This window comes from Microcaecilia unicolor, unplaced genomic scaffold, assembly GCF_901765095.1.
Source record: "Microcaecilia unicolor unplaced genomic scaffold, aMicUni1.1, whole genome shotgun sequence".
In the NCBI taxonomy this organism is placed as follows: domain Eukaryota; kingdom Metazoa; phylum Chordata; class Amphibia; order Gymnophiona; family Siphonopidae; genus Microcaecilia; species Microcaecilia unicolor.
This window is the reverse complement of record NW_021963055.1, coordinates 203,645-226,649: the sequence shown is the minus strand read 5'-3', so window position 1 is coordinate 226,649 and position 23,005 is coordinate 203,645. Positions and strand designations below refer to the sequence as shown.

General features: G+C 43.8%; 2 protein-coding genes across 2 annotated transcripts in view; one reads left to right on the top strand and one right to left on the bottom strand.

The window, feature by feature from the left end:
* LOC115458852 (TOX high mobility group box family member 2-like) overlaps positions 1–23,005 on the top strand; it is a gene marked incomplete at its 3' end in the record, with an annotated part of 179,877 nt that overhangs the window by 19,840 nt on the left and 137,032 nt on the right. The window lies entirely within an intron of this gene.
* LOC115458853 (interleukin enhancer-binding factor 2) lies at positions 15,431–16,810 on the bottom strand. Its single transcript, XM_030188690.1, has one exon. It carries the CDS (start codon positions 16,729–16,731, stop codon positions 15,622–15,624), a length of 1,110 nt encoding a protein of 369 aa, XP_030044550.1. The 5' UTR covers positions 16,732–16,810; the 3' UTR covers positions 15,431–15,621.

Below are 23,005 nucleotides of genomic sequence, written 5' to 3'. Positions count from 1 at the left end.
CTATTAGCAACCAAGTTCATACAAAGTTAATTATGTACAACGTGGAGAGGGGGGGCCTTCAGACCACTGAGGGGGGTCCCTAAGACCACTTAGAGGGGGGGGAAGGGGGGTCCCTAAGACCACAGAGAGGGGGGAAGGGGGGCCTCAGACCACAGGGGAGGGAGTCCTGACACCTGACAGGGGGGACAGGGGAGGACACTCACTGTCTCACATACGCACTCGCGCACACTTATTCTCACATACACTCACACTTGCACATTCTCACTCTCACACAGTCACTCTCTCAAACATACACACTCCGCGCAAAACCTTGCTAGCGCCCGTTTCATTTCAGCCAGAAACGGGCCTTTTTTTTACTAGTATTATATAATATAGCATTATGGAGCTGCTTTAACAAACAATAAGAAGTGGTCTGCATGCCCTAACGCGGCTCTTTCCTGTGTGTCTAAAGCCATTTTTACCGTTGGGGTAAAATGGTGGAACTTCCAATTTCTTGTATTAATGACTATTCACTAAGGCCTCCTTTTTACAAAGCCACGCTAGCAATCAGCGACATGCCAAATATCAGAAAGCCCATTCAATTTCTCACATTTGGCACCCATGGCTTTGTAAGAGGAGCCCTAATTTTGCCATTAGCAGGTGGCCATTAAAACAGCCCCTTACTGTCTTCCATTTTGTAGCTGGTAAGGTCTCATGCGCTAATTGCGTGCTAATCTGCGAACGTGGCAGTGTCATTGCGCTTACTGATTAGCACAGAACGTGCTCACTCTCCACCCTCAGACGTTACCCCCCCCCCAATGAAATAATGAATGTTAATTTTTAGCGTGTGGGTAGCATGAGCTACGGTATTGACTAAGCGTATTCTGTACACCGCGCCTAAATATTATAGAATATGTGTGGTTCGGCGCAGAATTTTTTAGGCGCCATATATAGAATCCAGGGGAAAATGACTTTTACAAAACTACACCATATCCAGTATTGGAAACGTTGGAGTTGGTTAACTCAAACCCCCAAAATATTCAAACTCCAAATGAAGCTATTTTTCGTGTTTAACTCTGTATATGGGAAGGGAAAAAGCCAACCACAGCCAATGCCCCAACTTCTAAACAGTGCAAATGCTGTAAACTCAAGCCCGACCTGGAAATAACGGATATTCCTCATCCCAGGGGCACTGAGGTATTTGCTCCAGTTTCTAATCCACTAGACATAAAAATAAAAGCTGCAGTGAGTACTCTCGTGCTTTCTTTTCTACATATGATGTGTCTGGATTTTACACTGTAGGAGAAACAGACCCTTCCCACCGGCTCTGCGTGAAACTCTCTGTGTTAATGTTCCAGTATCTGGCACCAGCTGTGATCTGGATTAGAATACAGTTTCCTGATTATTACCTACACTAATTCAGTAATGGACTATACAAGGACGAAACATGTCTGAGGTGGTTCATCTACTTGTATAACAGTCCCCTAATGAGTGTTTTAGATTGAGAGAGGAACTAATCCCTGCTTTTGCTAAAAAACCATTGATTGCAAACCGCTGTTACAGATGGCAAATTGAATTCTAGTAATATAGCTAACGTTTATTTATTTATTGGGATTTATTAAACTGCCTTTATGAACAGATTCATCCATGGCGGTGTACAGGAGGTCCAGTTTAACATATGATATAGTATCAGAAGCACAAACATTTAATAGCTGTGTAATACAATCATGTTACAGAAATATCAGCAGAATACATATGATACCCTAAGAGGCAGCATGGAAACACAATTATATAACAAAGATATGGTACTCACGATGTCGGTACAAAACACAGAAATGTAAAAGATGAAGGCTGATCAAGGCTATGGGGCCCGTCCATATCATCTACTCTCCCTTCCCCTCTGTTAGAGATCCTTTGTGCTTCTCTCAACATTTCTTGAATTCGGATACCAGGAGGCTGATTGACACATCGAACACCTTTTCCGTAAAGAATTATTTTCCTTAATTTACTCTTGAGTCTATCCTTCTTCACCTTCATCCTATGTCCTCTCACCCCAGAGCTTCCTTTCAATTGAAAGAGACTCACCTCCTGTCCATTTATGTCTCAGAGGTATTTAAATGTCTCTATCGTATCTCCCAGTAATAGACCACCCAAATGACATAGATGTGATGCTAATGCTGTTTGTATGATAGAATGAAACATTTCAATAGGTAGCTGAAGGGTCAAGTGCAGTTGAGATATTTAGACAGGACAAGATGGATAAGTCCAGACCAATTGCAATAAATGGCTGTCTAAACATGGCCGCCAAGAGATTGAGCTGGGGCCGGAGCAGGGCCACCACTGCTGGCCCCCCTCCCCCTAGGACCGCCACTTCCGCCCCTTGGACCACTGCTGCCGCACCCCAGACCACTGCGTAGCCAGAGTATAAAAATTGGGGGGGGGGGGGGGGGCTGCCAGTCAAATCAGAGGCCCTGAAGCCTTTTTCTGCGCCTCCCCAGCCTCTAAGGGGAGCCTGGCGCTGGAGTTATCTCTCTCCTGCGCCTGTCGGGACACAACACTTTTTATTTTTTGTTTTGCTGGTCCCATGCTAATTTTTCAATTACTGTCTGGGACTTGCAAAAAATAACATGGTGACTCTTTCTGCTTCTTGTTTAGGAGGCACTAAGGATCCCGTGTTAAGTCCATGTTATCCACACTTGATATCAGGGGTGTAGCCAGACCTCGGCGGGAGGGGGGGCTAGAGCCTGAGGTGGGGGGGCACTGTTTAGCTGCCAACCCCCGCCGCTGACCCCCCCGCCACTTTGTGCCGCAACCGCAACCCCCCCCCCCCACTGCCGCTCGCCCACCCCTTGCCCTGCCACCGCAGGATGTAAGGCGTCAGAAACAGATGATCACGCCACAAAGGCGCCGGAGTCGACCTGCGCTGAAGAAGACTCTTCGGCTGGCGGGGATTGGGGACCCCCGCCAGCAAACAAGGTACCTGATGCGGGGGCAGGCGGCGGCGGGGGGGGGGGTCAAATGTAGAGGGGGCCAGGGCGTAATCTGTGGAGGCCCATGCCCCCATGGCTCTACGTAGCTACGCCCCTGCTTTGATATACTGCCTTTGTGTAGATACAGTCAAAGCGGTTTGCATATACTAGTTTTGCAGGTACTTTTCTCTGTCTCTAATGGGCTGACAATCTAAGGTTATTTGTACTCTGGGGAAACGGAGGGTTAAGTGACTTGCCCAGGGTCACAAGGAAACTGAACCCAGTTCTCCAGGATCTCAACCCACTGCCCCAACCGTTAGGCAGCAGTGGGAATTGAACCCAGTTCCCCGGGTCTGAAACCCACAGCACTAACCTTTGGGCTGCTCCTCCACTAGCTGGATAATGCTTCCCCAGGTATGCCAAACCCCTTCCCAAAAATAAATACAAAAAAATAAATAATGCGTGATCAGTGCGCCTAATTGAGGGAAATTACCATAGGATGCTTTTGCACGTCTTGTGATAAGCGTGTTTTGCATGTTAAGCTCATGGTAGGACACTTTAGAACTAACTGCAGTGCTCAAAATTAACATCATACTCATTTCATTGCTCTGCTGTTTTTCTGTTTAGATTTGATTTCTAATTTGTCTCTAATGCTTTATTATATTTTTATTTTCCTTGGAATAAAAGAGATGCACCTTGTATCCAGCACTGCCCTGATTTTTACGTAGGTCCTAGGTTACATGGAGGCATATTTTCAAAGCACTTTGGGAGGCTAAGTTCCATAGGTTTCTATGGAACTTTGGGAGGCTAAGTGCTTTGAAAATGAGCCTCATAGTAACATAGTAGATGACGGCAGAAAAAGACCTGCATGGTCCATCTAGTCTGCCCAAGATAAACTCATATCTTGAATTTGTACCTGTCTTTCAGGGCACAGACCGTATAAGTCTGCCCAGCAGTATTTCCCGCCTCCCAACCACCAGTCCCGTCTCCCATCACCGGCTCTGGTACAGACCGTATAAGTCTGCCCTCCCCTATCCTAGCCTCCCAACCACCAACCCCTCTTCCCCCCACCTGCATTCTTCATATTTTTCTGTGATCTTCGTGTTTGACATGCCTTAGTGTGATGCATGTGTGAAGTTCTCAGAAGCAATTCCCTGATTTACTTATCCCTAATCCTGGGAGAGTTTGTGCTAAAAAAAAAAAAAGCTTTGAAAATTGTTAAAAAGCTATTAGCCCTTCAGGAGTTAAATGCAGAGCAGAAAATAAAATCAGTGGGTTTACTGTTTTTGTTTAACTGCTAGCAGTATGGTTTTTAATATTTGCTTGAAACAATCGGGCATATGAAGATATGGAGGGATATTTCAATCCTTTTTAATACCCAAATGAGAGAATGATTTGAAAGACTCTGGAAATAAATGTCACAAACTCAAAGAAAAAAGAAAAACAGGAAACGTAGGAAACATGTTTGTAGTGAGGAAAAAGCTGTCACTGGTATTGTAAAGAAAAAAAAAAAAGTAAAAATAGGGCAGTGGGTAAGAAAGCAGGAAATGTGTTTACTGTGGGTTTTACTTGGAATTTCTTCTGGAGGCTGGAGATAAGACCATTAACCCTTTCAGCTTTTGACAGCTGTTACGTGCTGCTTTATGGCAGGATTGTTCTTCACTTCCCCTGCTGTTGGAGTGATTTCACCATTTCAAAACCCGACTGTACCATCAATCATGCAACTGTGGTCTTTATATGTGGAAGGATTCCTTTGTGTCCCTCTGATGCATCATGAATTCACAACCCCACTGCATGTTTTAGTAAAATGTAAAAATCTAGTTCATACCATCATTGAGTCTTCCAAACATGAAGAATTGATTATATTTTCTGGAGCTTTAAACATCATCACTTCCCCCTCCCCCTCCTTTCTCTCCCACCATTTTACATCCCTGAAGTATCAATGTGTATATTTCCTAGTTCTGTTTTATTCTCTGCTGGTTTTCAGTTATTTATTTATTTATTTACAACCTTTTTAGAAAAATTCACCCAAGATAGTGTACAATAAGATCGACCTGGACGTAGGCAATAGACATATTTATTATATTATAGATATTTTTCAGCACAGTCTGTTGCTGTAGATTATTTCTTAGCCATCCCTGAGTTATATTCTAAGATTGATCATTGCATTTTACAGTCTGTGATGTGTTCAGTCCAGGATTCTGTTGTTCTTATCCTAGAGATGGGGGAGACAGAAGCAGGATGGGACAAAAAAAACCCCCCAAAACCTTTGGCACATGAATAATCAAGCCTTGAAGGAAATGAAATTTGTTCAGACCATGCAGGAGCTTATAATGGAATATTTTATAATTTTTTTCCACGAATTTTTATTATTTTTATAAGTATAAAACAACAATGCAACGGTGCAGTAATAAAGAATGTATGAAAGGCATACTTTATGCATAAAGAACCGACATAGGGTATCTGTATTTCAAATACAGTATTGTTCATTAACACTAATCAGCCCGGTCTCAGATCAAACGTGGCTTCCTTGCAGCGTGTGAAGCCGGAAAACAGGAAGAGAACCTGCACACCGTGATGACGTGGTCTGTCGGATATGCTTGGATGATCAGATTAATGAAAGTTGGATAATCGGGACTGACCTGTAAATAAAATAAATGTATGAATTCCAGAAGGAGGCTGTCTTGGGCTAATGGGCTCATTTTCAAAACAGAAAAAAAAGTGGCATAAAACGGCATTTGGACATTTTTTTCACAAAAACATTCAAATCAGTATTTTCAAAACCTATTTTTAGACGTTTTTCTTTGAAGTCCATCAGAAGTGCGTCCAAATCTCAAGGGGGCGTATCAGGGGCGTGTTCAGGCTGGGACTTGGGCGTTCCTAAGACTTAGACGTTTTTCAGCCATAATGGAACAAAAAACTGTCCAGGACAAAAACTAAGACATTTTGAGCTAGACCTGTTTTTATATTGAATAAGGCTCAAAAAGGTGCCCTAAATAACCAGATGACCACTGGAGGGAATCAGGGATGACCTCCCCTTATTCCTCCAGGGGTCACTCAGCCCCTCCCACCCCCAAAAATGTGATGAAAAACATTACTTGCCAGTCTCTATGCCAACCTCAGATGTTATACTCAGGTCCATTAGAACAGTATGCAGGTCCCTGGAGTAGTCTAGTGGTGGGTGCAGTGCACTGCAGACAGGTGGTCCCAGGCTTCTACCTCCCCCTACCTGTTACACTCATGGAGGAAACTGTGGGCCCTCCAAAAACTCACTGTACCCACATATAGGTGCCCCCTTCACTCGTAAGGGCTATAGTAGTGATGTGCAGATGGGGGTAGTGGGTTTTGGGGGGCTCAGCAGACAAGGTAAGGGAGTAATGGTCAAATGTGTACCTGGGAACATTTTATAAAGTCCACTGCAGTGCCCCCTAGGGTACCCTATTGCTTTCCTGGGATGTCAGGGGGACCAGTGTACTAAAAAATGCTGGCTCCTCCTACATCCCAATGGCTCGATTTTGTGCGTTTTGCAATTGGACATGTTTTATTTTTCAAAAATGTACCAAAAAAGTAAAATGTCCAAATCACAGAACCTTCTATTTTCAAAAACAAAAGATAGACGTTTTTCTTTTTTGAAAATTACCTTCTTTGCTATTCAGATTTGTGGACGTCATATCGAAAATGCCCCTCCACGTCTTGTGTTTTTATGTACTTGCTTTTTGAAGAATGTACTTTTTTTTTTTTTTACCCCGCGCTTTCCCACTCATGGCAGGCTCAATGCGGCTTAGGTACTTATTTGTACCTGGGGCAATGGAAGGTTAAGTGACTTGCCCAGAGTCACAAGGAGCTGCCTGTGCCTGCAGTGGGAATCGAACCCAGTTCCCCAGGACCAAAGTCCACCACTCTAACCGCTAGGCCACTCCTCCACCGCTATGACCTTTTTTGGAATAGTGACTAATCAAATGATGATAAAATAAATACAAGTAGGCATTCAAAACAAATACCCTCTAATTCTAGAACGCTGGGACTCGTACACAAATTTTGTGAGTGCAAGATATAGGATAAGATCAGTCGCACATGTAGGTTAATTTAATAATGAGCTGATTAGTGTTAACGAGCAATAATAGCCTACACTTGGCCTTAATTGACCCCAGTTGACAGTTACACTTGGAACTGCCTTTCGTTGGTATTCTGTAAGTTGTGTGCTCAAACTTCTAGAGCGTGCAACTTAAGAGGCATGAACCTGGGAGGGGCATGGGTGGTTCAGGGGGAGGGGGAGGTCAAGCAGTCAGGTATACAGGTTCTAGAATGCACATCTAACTGCCTAAAGGTCCCATTTTATGCGATGAGACCCAGTTACTAATAACTGGGGGTTAACAATAAAATAACCTAGCTTAGCTGAAGCCCGTTTTGATAATGTCCCCCTCAGTCTCATTGCATAAAATAGGACCTGTGCTACATAGCATGAGTCAGCGGTAAAATAACTTAACAGTAGCCCATGTTTATAACTTCCCCCCCATATATCATATCCAATGTACTGCTTACAAGTGAAGTTTAGGGAAGAAATCATCAGTGTGGTGTACTGTTAAGACGTATTTTTTTTTGTTACATTTGTACCCCACGCTTTCTCACTCATGGCAGGCTCAATGTGGCTTACATGGGGCAATGGAGGGTTAAGTGACTTGCCCAGAGTCACAAGGAGCTGCCTGTGCCTGAAGTGGGAATCAAACTCAGTTCCCCAGGACCAAAGTCCACCACCCTAACCACTAGGCCACTCCTCCACTAGTATCTTTTACTATTAGCCCCAGTTATTAGTAACTAGATCTCATTGTACATAAGTAATGCCACACTGGGAAAAGACCAAGGGTCCATCGAGCCCAGCATCCTGTCCACGACAGCGGCCAATCCAGGCCAAGGGCACCTGGCAAGCTTTCCAAACGTACAAACATTCTATACATGTTATTCCTGGAATTGTGGATTTTTCCCAAGTCCATTTAGTAGTGGTTTGTGGACTTGTCTTTTAGGAAACCGTCTAACCCCCCTTTTAAACTCTGCTAAGCCAACCGCCTTCACCACGTTCTCCGGCAACGAATTCCAGAGTTTAATTACGCGTTGGGTGAAGAAATATTTTCTCCGATTTGTTTTAAATTTACTACACTGTAGTTTCATCGCATGCCCCCTAGTCCTAGTATTTTTGGAAAGCGTGAACAGACGCTTCACATCCACCTATTCCACTCCACTCATTATTTTATATGCCTCTATCACGTATAAAATGAAATGTGTGGTAAAATAGCATGAGTTACTGGCAAAATAACCCATCTTAATGGTAGCCAACATTGATTAATAAATTGCCCTGTTAGCAGTAGCCCATGTTAATAACAGCCCCTAATTCCATCCATCCTGATATGTACAAAACTAACCCATTTGTAGACACTTATCACTGCATGGAAAAAACTGGATTTGAGAGCTCTGCACAAATTGGTGGGAAGTGATCAATAAATCTGTGACATTCTTTGAAATGAAATGGCAGTTTTCATCATTGATTACCTCTCCTGTTAAATGGTGTAAGACATCTGGTTGATCATTGAGAACGATTGCGTTTGAAAGGAGCAATGGCAGATCTCTAGAGGAGATTCTGGTTCAGTTTCTGACCCGGTTTCTTCTGCAGAAGCTGGCAGAGAATGAGGTTGCTGGAGGTACAGACCTGCGGACATGGGACCCCTAAACGCTGCCTGAGACAAAGCCAATGGCTGCCTCAAGGGTGCCGTTGGGTTGCAGAGGAAACCACAGCCCTGCACTTCTCAGGTAGAATTATTTCATTAAGCTGTCCAAGGGAGTTGATGTGACAAAAAGAGGAATAAAGGCTGAAATTCTATGTCTGGCTGGAGCTAGTTCTAATTTAGGCAGTGCATTTGTTTTCTAGCAAAAAAGGTGCCGGTACTCAAATGCTAGGCCACCCTTCAGGGGTGGGGTGATCACTGATGGACCCACCCCACAATAGCCAGGCCCCCTGCAACCAGTCTCAGAATCTATGACAAGGCAGAATTGGTGTGTAGAGCCTGAGCTCTTTCATTAAAACTTGGGGTCCATGGATCAATTTTAGCAGATAATGGAAAAGGTGCTGGTATTCAGTACCCCAAGTACCCCCTGAAAAAAAAGCCCTGAATTTAGCTGAAAGCTCAAAGAACGAAGAGGAGCATGGGGAGACCCAAAATGAAAGAATCCACAGAATCCCAAAATGTTATATGTCAACTCAGCAATGCTTATTTGCAGTTCTGTTCTGCTCTGTCTATGCTTTTCACTTCTTGGCACTGGACAAACGGACGTGATTCCCCTGAATACATTAGTTGTGTCCCTATGAAGAAAGACTAAGGAGGCTAGGGCTTTTCAGTTTGGAGAAGAGACGGCTGAGGGGAGACATGATAGAGGTATATAAAATAATGAGTGGGGTGGAACAGGTGGATGTGAAGCGTCTGTTCACGCTTTCCAAAAATACTAGGACTAGGGAGCATGCGATGAAACTACAGTGTAGTAAATTTAAAACAAATCGGAGAAAATTTTTCTTCACCCAACGTGTAATTAAACTCTGGAATTCGTTGCTGGAGAACGTGGTGAAGGCGGTTAGCTTAGCAGAGTTTAAAAAGGGGTTAGACGGTTTCCTAAAGGACAAGCCCATAAACCACTACTAAATGGACTTGGGAAAAATCCACAATTCCGGGAATAACATGTATAGAATGTTTGTACATTTGGGAAGCTCGCCAGGTGCCCTTGGCTTGGATTGGCCGCTGTCGTGGACAGGATGCTGGGCTCGATGGACCCTTGGTCTTTTCCCAGTGTGGCATTACTTATGTACTTATGTCCTCTACTTGTCTCACTTTTATTACATAGAGCAGTGATTTAACCTATTGTGATGTCATAGTGGCTCATTTCACCAATAAGAGCCAACCTCATTAGTGATGTCACAATGGCTTGATTGTATAGAATGTTTGTACGTTTGGGAAGCTCGCCAGGTGCCCTTGGCTTGGATTGGCCGCTGTCGTGGACAGGATGCTGGGCTCGATGGACCCTTGGTCTTTTCCCAGTGTGGCATTACTTATGTACTTATGTCCTCTACTTGTCTCACTTTTATTACATAGAGCAGTGATTTAACCTATTGTGATGTCATAGTGGCTCATTCCACCAATAAGAGCCAACCTCATTAGTGATGTCACAATGGCTTGATTGTATAGAATGTTTGTACATTTGGGAAGCTCGCCAGGTGCCCTTGGCCCGGATTGGCCGCTGTCGTGGACAAGATGCTGGGCTTGATGAACTCTTGATCTTTTCCCAGTGTGGCATTACTTATGTACTTATGAAAAGAATGTATCTTCATTATATTTCTATACAAACATACAGCAATGGTACAAGGGTGCCTTACTCAAACCTTCAGGCTTGTGTCCATTGCAATTAATTAACTTTCAGCATCTTAGATCAAGCTGAACAATCATGTTCACTCCCAGACCACTCCTGTGAAAATACAAAATTGGGCATTATATTTATAAATATTATGCTCTGTGTACCTGATGAAGGCAGTTTCCTAAAGCTGTTTCTTTGGGTCAAGTGGCCTCGTTCACCCTCCCTGCAGAAAGCTATAATGTGTTGGTGATTCTTTGAGTTCGTGTGACTGTCAGAGTCTGTTGTTCTGCTTTGATTGCATGTGCTCTTTCCTGATGCCCTAAAAGATGTTGCCCTAGGCAGCTGCCTAATAGGGATGCATATTCCTTTGTACACATTCATTTAATTAGTCTGTGCTAAAACATTTAGTGCTAGCCTATGAATTAATGCACATTATGTCAATTAGTGTATGCTAGTGCCTTTGGGGGAAAGAGAGATTGGTCTTGGGCCATTTTGAGTTTAATGTAGCAGATGCGCAAGCTGAGGTGTGGGATAGGGTTCCTGATGAAATGTCTGATACAGAGAGATAGATCTGGGAATTATTAGTGTAACAATGATACTGAAAGGCAAGCCATTTGAAACATTTCTCCTTTCCTCCCTCTTCCCCTCCTCCCTCCCCCAGCACATACATTTCAAGTACAAAAACACAATTCTTTTTAGAACTTCTGAAGTTTAGGGCACAAGTTTCAAAGGGATTCTCCATAGATAAATCAGAATGTATTTGTGGAGTGGGCCCATTTAAAAATGTACCTCCCCTCCACACTCCCTCTCCCCACCCCCAGAGAAAACTGTACCTCTCCTCCACACTCCCTCTCCACCCCCAGAGACAAATGTACCTCCCCTCCCCACTACCACCAGTTGCAAGTTATGCGCATAAACTCTTAATCACTGTTCTATAAGTTGCGTGCTCACATTCCAGAGTGCAGAACTGCAAGGGGGTGTGATCTGGGAGGGGCATGGGCGACAGTTATACACGCGGATTATAGGACACGAACGGTGAGAGGTGAACCTTAACAGCAGCCATGTAATGCACCTCATCCTACAGTGGTGGAAATAAGTATTTGATCCCTTGCTGATTTTGTAAGTTTGCCCACTGACAAAGACATGAGCAGCCCATAATTGAAGGGTAGGTTATTAGTAACAGTGAGAGATAGCACATCACAAATTAAATCCGGAAAATCACGTTGTGGAAAGTATATGCGTTTGCAAGGAGACTTCACAGAGAGTTCCCTTTCAGAAACAGCATTCATGCTCACAGGTAGAAGGAGTATCCCAGGATGATGATATCTCAGCCTATGGAGAGTGCTTTTTACTATCTTTGGGTTGGAATATTTTTTTTTATTTAGGCCTGGTCTTTTTTCCCCCCCCTTTTTCTATTGCTCTGCTCTCTCCACTGAGTAACTTCAGACCTTGAATTCACCAGAATAAGCAATTTTAGTCGGCCACAAGCCAAGTGTTGTTTTGCTCTGAAGTCTGTGTTCTCTTTGACAACATATTAGTGCCCTTGTACACCTGATGGCAGGCACCATCGTCAAAACACAGCCCGTGTTGATTCGTGCATGTTTATTGAGTAAGTGTTCACCACTTGTTGGCTGATCTGTTAATAATAAATATAGACTTTTTCTTTTGGACCTCACTTTTCTGCTTGGTGTTTTCTCCAGCCAGGAACTTCTCTAGGTTGGGGAAGCACAAGAAAGGAGGGACAACTCTTTTCTCTGTCCCTTCCCTTCCAGTTTCACGCAAGCAGAGATACCAAGTTACTTGGTTCCAGGCTGGAGATTTTGGGATGGCCCTGGATTTCTGACCACCCTATCCTGTTGCATTATGGGACTTACACCACTGATTTCAGTGGGCGGAATCTGGCTCTACATGCAAGTTCCATACTGCTTTGGGATGTAAGATTGAAAACCAGGGCTGGACAACAATCTCCAGTATGGAACTGGGTAACTTGGCATCTTTGTGCAAGTTGTTACCTGAGAGGGTAAGGTCTGGAGTAGGAGGCAGAGGACTGTTGTCTGCGGAGTGAAATTTGGCACTGGCCTTTGGAGTGGGGACAGGAAACCTGTATGACCGTGCCTATTGCTAGCCATGCTTTTTATTTATTTATTATCTCATTTATACCCCACATTTTCCCAACAGCGTCAGGCTCAATGTGGCTTACAGCGCATCGCAGAGGCAGACGCCAGTGCAGTAAAATCTAGCTAATACAACAGAAAACCTACATTAGAAATAATGGGGAAGATGGGGAAGGGACGGAAGGAGCAGGGAAGCCGTGGTAGAGGAGGGAAGGGTGGATGTGTCCAAAATTGTCGGTAGATTGATGTGTATCAAGCAGAGGAGACTAATCAGCACAGTGCATTGTGGTATATGTAGTCCTGCTCCTTTCATGTGAAATTTATTAATGTAGATAATTATTTTCTTGGAAAAATGCATGTCATGAGTTTTGCATGTTTTCATTATCAGATGGTAAATAGATGCTTAAAATGTTCTATGTAACATACTCGGTGAGAGTAGCCACAGGTCTGTAGACGAGGATTTTTATCCAAGTACGGAGTTGTTTCGGAAAGATTTTTGATAAGCTTCATGAATTCTCAGACTCATTATACGCTCTTGGATTGAGGAACTCCGTTTGCTGTAAAGCTGGTACTTGTTAAATACATGGCAAGGAAGAAGCGGTGGCACATTTTGTTATCATCCAAGCAACAGACCTGCAACTGAATCATTGAAGTCGTACATCTGTCCTCATGGCAGTGCAGCGCTGAGGCACAGAAATGACTTTTCTGGCCGCTGTTCTACTGCTTTCCTTGTAAAACCAGCAAGAGTCTCTTGTAAAGCTCTGAAAGCTATTAATTAATGTCAGATGGTGTCTGCAGCGTGATAAATCTCCAGTGGTGGACTGTACCCAGCACAGCATGGAGACTTCACATTTCTAGCACACGGACAGGATGGTGACTGTAGAAGTTTATTTAACTTTGACCATAAAACTATAATGAAAACAAATAACAGAGTCTTGGTGCCAGTTAAAATTCATGCGAAACCATGATTCCTTGCAAAGTAACTTCTCATCTCAACAATCAAAAGGGCAGCTATCTTTCCTTTTATAAATAGCAGAAGGATTTTGCTATTAATATGCTCCTTTGTGGTGGTGGCTGCGTGTGGGCTGTCTCCTCTTGTTTTGTTTTTGTCTGTATGGCCACGTGTTTCTTCTGCTTAACTGCTGCATACCAGCCCCTACATTGAGTTTTTTTTGTTTTTTGATGGGTTGTATGTGCTTTCCGCTGCTTTTGACACTGTCGATCACAGCATACTTCTCTGTCCTCACTTGGATTCCAGGGCTTTGTCCTTTCCTGGTTCTCTTCCTACCTCTCCCTCCGCACCTTTAGTGTTCACTCAGGTGGATCCTCTTCTACTTCTAACCCTCTGCCTGTCGGCGTACCTCAGGGTTCTGTTCTTGGTCCCCTCCTCTTTTCTATCTACACTTCTTCCCTTGGTTCATTAATCTCATCCCATGGCTTTTCCTACCATCTCTATGCTGATGACTCCCAAATCTACCTTTCTACCCCTGATATCTCACCTTGCATCCAAACCAAAGTTTCAGCGTGCTTGTCTGACATTGCTGTCTGGATGTCTCAACGCCACCTGAAATTAAATAGGACCAAAACCGAGCTTCTCATTTTCCCCCCCAAACCCACCTCCCCACTCCCCCCGTTTTCTATTTCTGTTGATGGCTCTCTCATTCTCCCTGTCTCCTCAGCTCGAAACCTTGGGGTCATCTTTGACTCTTCTCTCTCCTTCTCTGCTCATATCCAGCAGATTGCCAAGACCTGTCGTTTCTTTCTTTACAACATCCGTAAAATCCGCCCCTTTCTTTCCGAGCACTCTACCAAAACCCTCATCCACACCCTTGTCACCTCTCGTTTAGACTACTGCAATCTGCTTTTTGCTGGCCTCCCACTTAGTCACCTCTCCCCTCTCCAGTCGGTTCAAAACTCTGCTGCCCGTCTCATCTTCCGCCAGGGTCGCTTTACTCATACTACCCCTCTCCTCAAGACCCTTCACTGGCTCCCTATCCGTTTTCGCATCCTGTTCAAACTTCTTCTACTAACCTATAAATGTACTCACTCTGCTGCTCCCCAGTATCTGTCCACACTCGTCCTTCCCTACACCCCTTCCCGTGCACTCCGCTCCATGGATAAATCCTTCTTATCTGTTCCCTTCTCCACTACTGCCAACTCCAGACTTCGCGCCTTCTGTCTCGCTGCACCCTACGCCTGGAATAAACTTCCTGAGCCCCTACGTCTTGCCCCATCCTTGGCCACCTTTAAATCTAGACTGAAAGCCCACCTCTTTAACATTGCTTTTGACTCGTAACCACTTGTAACCACTCGCCTCCACCTACCCTCCTTTCTTCCTTCCCGTTCACATTAATTGATTTGATTTGCTTACTTTATTTATTTTTTGTCTATTAGATTGTAAGCTCTTTGAGCAGGGACTGTCTTTCTTCTATGTTTGTGCAGCGCTGCGTACGCCTTGTAGCGCTATAGAAATGCTAAATAGTAATAGTAGTAGTAGTAGTGTTCATTCCACATGTGCTGTTTTCATTCAGTTGTAACTTATATTCATATTACTGACCATTCTTATATTTAAAAGGCGGCCGAGGGGTGATATGATAGAGGTATATAAAATGATGAGTAGAGTGGAAAGGATACTACTACTACTACTTAACATTTCTAGAGCGCTACTAGGGTTACGCAGCGCTGTACAATTTAACAAAGAGAGACAGTCCCTGCTCAAAGAGCTTACAATCTAATAGACAAGTGAACGGTCGGTCCGATCGGGGCAGTCTGGATTCACTGAACGGTAAGGGTTAGGTGCCGAACGCAGCATTGAAGAGGTGGGCTTTAAGCAAAGACTTGAAGATGGGCAGGGAGGGGGCTTGGCGTAAGGGTTCAGGAAGGTTGTTCCAAGCATAGGGTGAGGCGAGGCAGAATGAGCGGAGCCTGGTATGAATATGTATGAATATGAATATGGTATGAGTAGTAGTATGAAAATCCACAAAAACAAAAAGGACATTTATTTTTTGTTCACTAGAAAAGCTACAGCACTAGCATTAAACCACAACAGCTCAAAATAAAAACTAAAGTAACTTTTTGAACTTGAGTTTGGTCCAAGACAACATTAGGATTCATCCTCCTGTGTGCCCAGGACATCCGAGAGGTTCAAGTAGGTAAAACCACCAGATTTATTCCTGGGTCTCCATGGTCTCTTCCTCCTCTCCAGCAGCTTCCTCCACATTCTCTTCCTCCTCTTCACCCTCTTTCTTCTCTGGAGGTTTCTCATAGGCTTTTTCAGATGGAGTCACAATTACTCCATCCCAAGTGGACATTTCTGATGCCAGATAGCTTGCATCTCCTTCCTGTCCAAGGATCTTTCTGAAGCCACCATGGGAGAGGATTCGGACTAGAGTCTGAGCAGTGTAGCAAACCATATCCTGCTGCTCCAGAGTCATGACGGTATGAACTCTGAAGTTGCCACTCTCACAGGGGTCTGTGATGCCAACAGAGCCTGGCAGGAAGAGTCCAGCTGCAAGGATTTGCAGACAACGTCTGTAAGCGATATTGAGAGCAAGAGGCTGTCTGGAAGGATTGTTCATCACCGCGTAATGCCCCAGAAGGTCCAGAATCCAGGGGGTGAGTGGCTCAAAACCAGGAAATCTGCAGGTTAAGTCCTTCAGCAACCGGATTAACACCTTCACTGTAGATTGGGATGCATTCTCTTCAAACCACCGTGCATGTCTGATGGCTGCCAAAGCACTCTGCAGCACTTTAATGTCCAAGTGAAGCTCAGGATCAAGTTTGCGGAGATTGGGAGGCACAGTAGTGATGAGGATCTTAACTGTGGCATCAGCTGAGCTAATCTCAAAGCCAGTCTCATTAGTTAGCATTGTCAAAACTTCTGATGGTTCCTGGGTTCGTAAAGTCTCCACCACTTTATTCCCCAATGCAGCAACAGCTTCCAATGTTGGCAGAATCTTCAGGATCACCACCAGGTCAGCAACATTATGTCCTGCGGTCATGGTGCCCTTCTTGTAAGAACCTACCTGACGAACTTCTTCAATTTGCACTTCAAATGTTCCTGGGGCCACAATCAAATTATCAATAACATTGTTGATTTTAGTCACGAGGGAAAGGATGGATGCCTGTTCTGCAGGAGTTGGTGCTAGGTCCTGATTTCTTTTGAGCAAGGCTTCACTAAAAGTAGTATCATCTGGAGCAGTCTTCACACGAGGAAATGCCATCTCGCACACATAGAAGTCAAATGGGATGTGTGGAACAAAAGGCCTGAACCTCATCTTGGCGCCAAAATCGCTCACAAAGACCAGCAGAAAACAACAATGGCAGCGCCGGCCTCACCACAGGAACGACAGAAAGGATAGATATGGAGCGTCTGTTTACGCTTTCCAAAAATACTAGGACAAGGGGGCATGCGATGAAGCTGGAGCGTAGTAAGTTTAAAACAAATAAGAGAAAATGTTTCTTTACTCAGCGTGTAATTCGACTCTGGAATTCGTTGCCGGAGAATGTGGTTAAGGCGGTTAGCTTAGCAGAGTTTAAGAAAGGTTTGGACGGCTTCCTGAAGGTAAAGGCCATAGAATGTTATTAAATGGACTTAGGGAAAAATCCACTATTCCTGGGACAAGCAGTACAAAATGCTTTGCTCTGTGGATCTTGTCGGGTGATTGTGACCTGGATTGGCCACTGTCGGAGACAGGGTGCTGGGCTAGATGGACCTTTTGGTCTGTCCCAGTGTGGCGATGCTTATGTTTTATGTCTTCTTTTTGGTAAACGTCTGCATAAATGTCCTCCTTGAACAATATTCTGAGCTGACGACTTTCCTTTGGAGACGTGGAACGGCATTATAGAAAGGACATATGACTCAATAAGGACGGCTAGGTTGGTGCATGAAGAGTGATACCATCAGTAGGAAAATCCATTTTACAAATTGAAGTGTACAAATTACGAACAGGGAAAAACAAGGGACACGGACATCATTGTGGCAGCAGAAGAATTGTCCAAGTCATAAAATGACCACCTAGGCTTCCATAGGGAGGAGGAGCCTAATGCTTAGAGTATTTATTTGTTTATTTACATTTTGCTCACACTTTTTTCAGTAGTAGCTCAAGGTGAGTTACATTCAGGTACTCTGGATATTTCTCTGTCCCAGGAGGGCTCACAATCTAAGTTTGTACCTGAGGCAATGGAGGGTTAAGTGACTTGCCCAAGATCACAAGGAGCAGGTGCTCTAACCACTAGGCCATCCCTCCACCCCAAAGGATTTTGTTACTCTTTGGGGTTCTACATGGAATGTTGCTACACTTTGAAATTCTACATGGAATCTTGTTATTTTTTAGAATTCTAGAATCTTTATTCATTTAGATTTTGCTCACACCTTTTTCAGTAGTAGCTCAAGGTGAGTTACATTCAGGTACTCTGGATATTTCTCTGTCCCAGGAGGGCTCACAATCTAAGTTTGTACCTGAGGCAATGGAGGGTTAAGTGACTTGCCCAAGATCACAAGGAGCAGGTGCTCTAACCACTAGGCCATCCCTCCACCCCAAAGGATTTTGTTACTCTTTGGGGTTCTACATGGAATGTTGCTACACTTTGAAATTCTACATGGAATCTTGTTATTTTTTAGAATTCTAGAATCTTTATTCATTTAGATTTTGCTCACACCTTTTTCAGTAGTAGCTCAAGGTGAGTTACATTCAGGTTCTCTGGATATTTCTCTCACAATTTACATTTGTACCTGGGGCAATGGAGGGTTAAGTGACTTGCCCAGAGTTACAAGGAGCTGAGTAGGAATCAAACCCAGTTCCCCAGGATCAAAGTCCACTGTACTAACCACTAGGCCACTCCTCCACTAGCAACATTCCGTGTAGAATCTCAAATATTTATTTAGATTTTGCTCACACCTTTTTCAGTAGTAGCTCAAGGTGAGTTACATTCAGGTACTCTGGGTATTTCTCTGTCCCAGGAGGGCTCACAATCTAAGTTTGTACCTGAGGCAATGGAGGGTTAAGTGACTTGCCCAAGATCACAAGGAGCAGCAGTGGGATTTGAACCGGCCACCTCTGGATTGCAAGACTGGTGCTCTAACCACTAGGCCACTCCTCCACCCCAAAGAATCTTGTTACTCTTTGGGGTTCTACATGGAATGTTGCTACACTTTGAAATTCTGCATGGAATCTGGTTATTTTTTTTAGAATTGTAGAATCTTTATTTATTTAGATTTTGCTCACACCTTTTTCAGTAGTAGCTCAAGGTGAGTTACATTCAGGTTCTCTGGATATTTCTCTCACAATTTACATTTGTACCTGGGGCAATGGAGGGTTAAGTGACTTGCCCAAGATCACAAGGAGCAGCAGTAGGATTTGAACTGGCCACCTCTGGATTGCAAAACCAGTGCTTTAACCACTAGGCCACTCCTCCACTAGTGAGTTAAAAACCAGAGGACACCAATTCAAATTCCTCAGCAGCTCCTAGTGATCGTTTGTGAGCCATTTAGCCCTTCATGGCTTCAGGGACAAACTTAGGCTGGGGTTTACTAAGCCGCTAGCGTGGCTGGCTGTGCCCTAGTTCCCACACAGCCTATTCACTTTGAATGGGCTGTGTCAGCAGTGCTGGGTTTGAAAGCCTCTAATGAAGCTTAGTAAACAGACCGCTTAGATTGTGAGCCCTCCAGGGACTGAAAAATACCAACTGTTCTTGAGTGTTTGCTGCTTTGCAGGTGGTATGTAATAAATGTATTAAAATAAAAAGTTTTAGTACCATGAAAATCTGTAGTTCCAGGAGCCGTCACAGAGCCCAGTATCCTTTGCCAGGATCACCTCTGGGAGGGAAGAGGAAGTATTAAGGGGTCCTTTTACAGAGGAGCGGTAAGCCCAATGTGAACGCACCACTCTCTCTTCTGGGACTAACACCGGACCAACGTGGCCGCCGGCCGGTACCATTTCCGGGGGAAAAAGAAAAGCCCTGGAAATGGCTTATACGGCGGTAACCTACGTGCTGCCCGGTTACCACTGGGTTAGCGTGGAGCCCTTATCACCTCCTCAATTTGTGGCGGGAAGGGCTCCCTGCCGCATGGCCGTGTGTGTCTGGGGGCTTTTTACCCGCTGTGGTAAAGAAGGCCCTGGAGCGTGAGAAAGCGTTCCCCATCACTAGCTCAGGACCCTTTTCCCCCCAGCTTAGTGAAAGGACCCCTTAGTGGGTGACTTCCCTCCAGTGGTGAACTGCTCAATTGGACCATATGTTTGTAAACTGGACGTGCAGGGTACCAGGTCTGCATATCAGTAATCCTTTCAAGTTTATTAAAGCTTGATATTCCGCATATTGTAATCCATCTATATGATTTACAATTAAAATTATTTTATAAAAAAGAAAAAGGAAGCGCATTTGTAATAAGGAAAGGAGAGGAAAGCCAGTTTTGTTGTCTCAAGTGTCCAGACCATGTGCAGCGTAATATAATACAGGAATGTTAATTACTGATGTTTTATTTCCAAAAAAGTATGTTTAAATCCAGTTTTGAACATTTGATAACAGGGCTTCATTCATAGTTACAGTAGCAATTTGTTCCAGAGTGTCAGCCCAGTGTCACTGAATATTGAGGCATGGATATTGGCAAACTGATACAAAAAGATGGAATTAGATTGTGAAGTATGGCATGAAGTATATGGTATCAGTAGCTGAAATAAAAATAATGGAATGCCTATGCTTAGGATGCTCTGTATTTAGAGTTAGAATTTTATATGAAATTTTGGCTATCGGTAACCAGTGTTCTGATTTGTGCACTGAGGTAACATTACTACTACTACTTATCACTTCTATAGCGCCACAAGGCAAACGCAGCGCTGTACACCATATATGAAAAGACAGTCCCTGCTCAAAGAGCTCACAGTCTAACTATGGAATGTTGCTAGTGGAATAGCAACATTCCATGTAGAATCTCAAATAGTAGCAACAGAATCTCCAATAGTAGCAACAGAATCTCCAATAGTAGCAACATTCCTGTAGAATCTCAAATAGTAGCAACAGAATCTCCAATAGTAGCAACATTCCATGTAGAATCTCAAGTAATAACAACATTCCAGAATCTCAAATAGTAACAACATCCCATGTTCCACTGCACTAACCACTAGGCTACTCCTCCACTAGCAACATTCAATGTAGAAGCCTGCCCTTGCAGAACAGCAATGCGGCCGCGCAGGCTTCTGTTTCTGTGAGTCTGATGTCCCGCACGTACTTCACCTACACTGTCAATTACTGAACTTTAACGCAATACCACTTGATTTCTTACCCCGGTAAAAAAAATCTTTAACACTTGACTGCTTAATTTACTTTGTCTTGTACGAACTTTACTACAATACCATTATGCATTTCTTGATCCGGAACTGGCGATCGCCATCACGGTACAATGCAAGCCACATTGAGCCTGCAAATAGGTGGGAAAATGTGGGATACAAATGCAACAAATAAATAAATAAATATATTTGTTGCCACTGAACTGCACTGTATACTTCCAGCGGTATTACAAACATGATAGGTATTGCTGTAGTGCAACAATAACGATGCACTTTGTTTGCGGTAACTAGAAAAGTCAACTTTTGCCAAGGTGTTGTCCTCAGTCACAGGAATAGACTCGTACACATTCACCAAGTCTAGGCTCAACTGTTTGACTTGATTGGGGTCAAATAAGTTGCATGCTGACATTGAGAACCATTGAGAGATGGTCATGTGTTCTTCATTTGCAGCACTGTTTTCTAAAAGGGCTCTTTTGGCTAGCATGCTACCAACCAGGCCACTAAATTACTTTGTCAGACTGGAAGGATCAACTTGTTCATATAACCACACTTCTGGTCTTTTTGTAGAAAGTGAGAATTAGGTGTTATCTAACTGCTGCTACACATCTGCTTGTAACTTCTGTTGATATACATGAAGCTAACCACATCTGCATCACAGGTTTACTCACACTCACCCTCAGAAAAATCTGCATAATCCTGCAGGTGAATTGTATAAAAATGGCTGTTTCGGCTTGAGATAATGGACTTCACCCACCATCTGTAGTTTTGTTGGCTACAAGACTAAATTCGAAACATGAATTTGGTATTTCTTTAAGGTCAGTCATGTATCTTTCAAACGGTTTTGGCAAGTAAGTTTTTCAGAGTTGATCTGAGCAGTGCATGACTCTTACATTTTAGGGAGCCTTGCAGATAACCCTTCGTAGAGGGGGCAGTTAAAACACTCAGCCCCTGTAAGTCAGTAAACTACTGTAAACCTTACCTAAAATGGCAACAGCATCGACCTCGTGTAGTGTTATCCGTTGGCTTTCCAGATCCACTACTGAAAGAATTCTGCAGGGTGTACAAAAAAACAATGGCCCTTTGGATAAAGTTAATTGAGCTGCAACAGTGCTCATTGAGATAGCTGCTGTCTCTCAGGATCTTTAACCCAATCGTGGACTGAGATCACGGCTGTTGTTAGAGGGTGCAAACAAAGCAGTTGTCCTGAGCCCCCATACCAGTAGGAGCCTTGGGCTTTGGGGCCCCTTAAAACCTTCTGCCCTGGACCCCAGCATGTCTAACATTGGCCTTGACTGAGATTGAGTGCTAAGGATAAGAAAAATTTCTAATCTAGAAAGATATAACAGGAAAGAGAGGGTTTTTTTCTTCACCAAAATGTACGAGACAAAAAGAAACTGGTTCCTGACAGAAGAGGAGTGAAGAGGGGATCCAGTCTATCTTGCTCTCTTCCAGAATTGGAAGGAAACTTATATACAAGTGAGAGTCATTGATGATAGGAAATCACTAAAAATCAACCTCCTCAAAAAGGCCTACCCCAACGACCCCACGTAACCCTCTTCACCTACCAACACAGCATGACTATGATCGAACAGGACATCACGCAATCTTCATCCATTTCGACCCTCCACTTATATCTCTTACAATCACTATACAACTTTGTATTTGTTATCCACCGACTGGACAAACGCCTTTGACGGTACTATGTAACCCACATTGAGCCTGCAAATAGGTGGGAAAATGTGGGGTACAAATGCAGCAAATAAAATAGACAAAAATCTCCTGATATGTGCTTTATTTTTTCCACAAGAAACAGAGAGAACTGAGATTATCCGATAAAAGCTCCTGCCTGTAATGTGTGGCGAGTTCTATAGTTCCAAAGAAACAAGGCAGGTCATAAAGTAACTTCATGTCCAGTTGATGGGCTAGAACCGTGGTTCTCAACCAGTGTGTCCCCAAGAGGTGGAAGATGTGTCCGAAACATTTTGGTGTAGACAGCAAGATTGTGTTTTCCTTACAACCATCGGAGTCAGGTTCTTGAAACCCCCTAACTGGCCCTTAGTTCTTCTTCCCCACTGCTCCCAATAATAACAGCTGCCTCCAGCCCCAATTGAAAATGTTGCAGGTCTGCCGTCAATAGCGTCTGTTTGCTATATAGTTTCTGAGTGGCATATTCACAGGTTTTGTGTTGCTTTACAGTATCTGGCCTTGGAGGGATTTTGTGTTTCTGCTTCTGAGGTGAGACTAGAATTTGAATATATGCTGGACC

Coding starts and splice junctions, on each gene's coding strand:
- LOC115458853 (XM_030188690.1), bottom strand. CDS start 16,731: ATGAGGTTCAGGCCTTTTGTTCCACACATCCCATTTGACTTCTATGTG.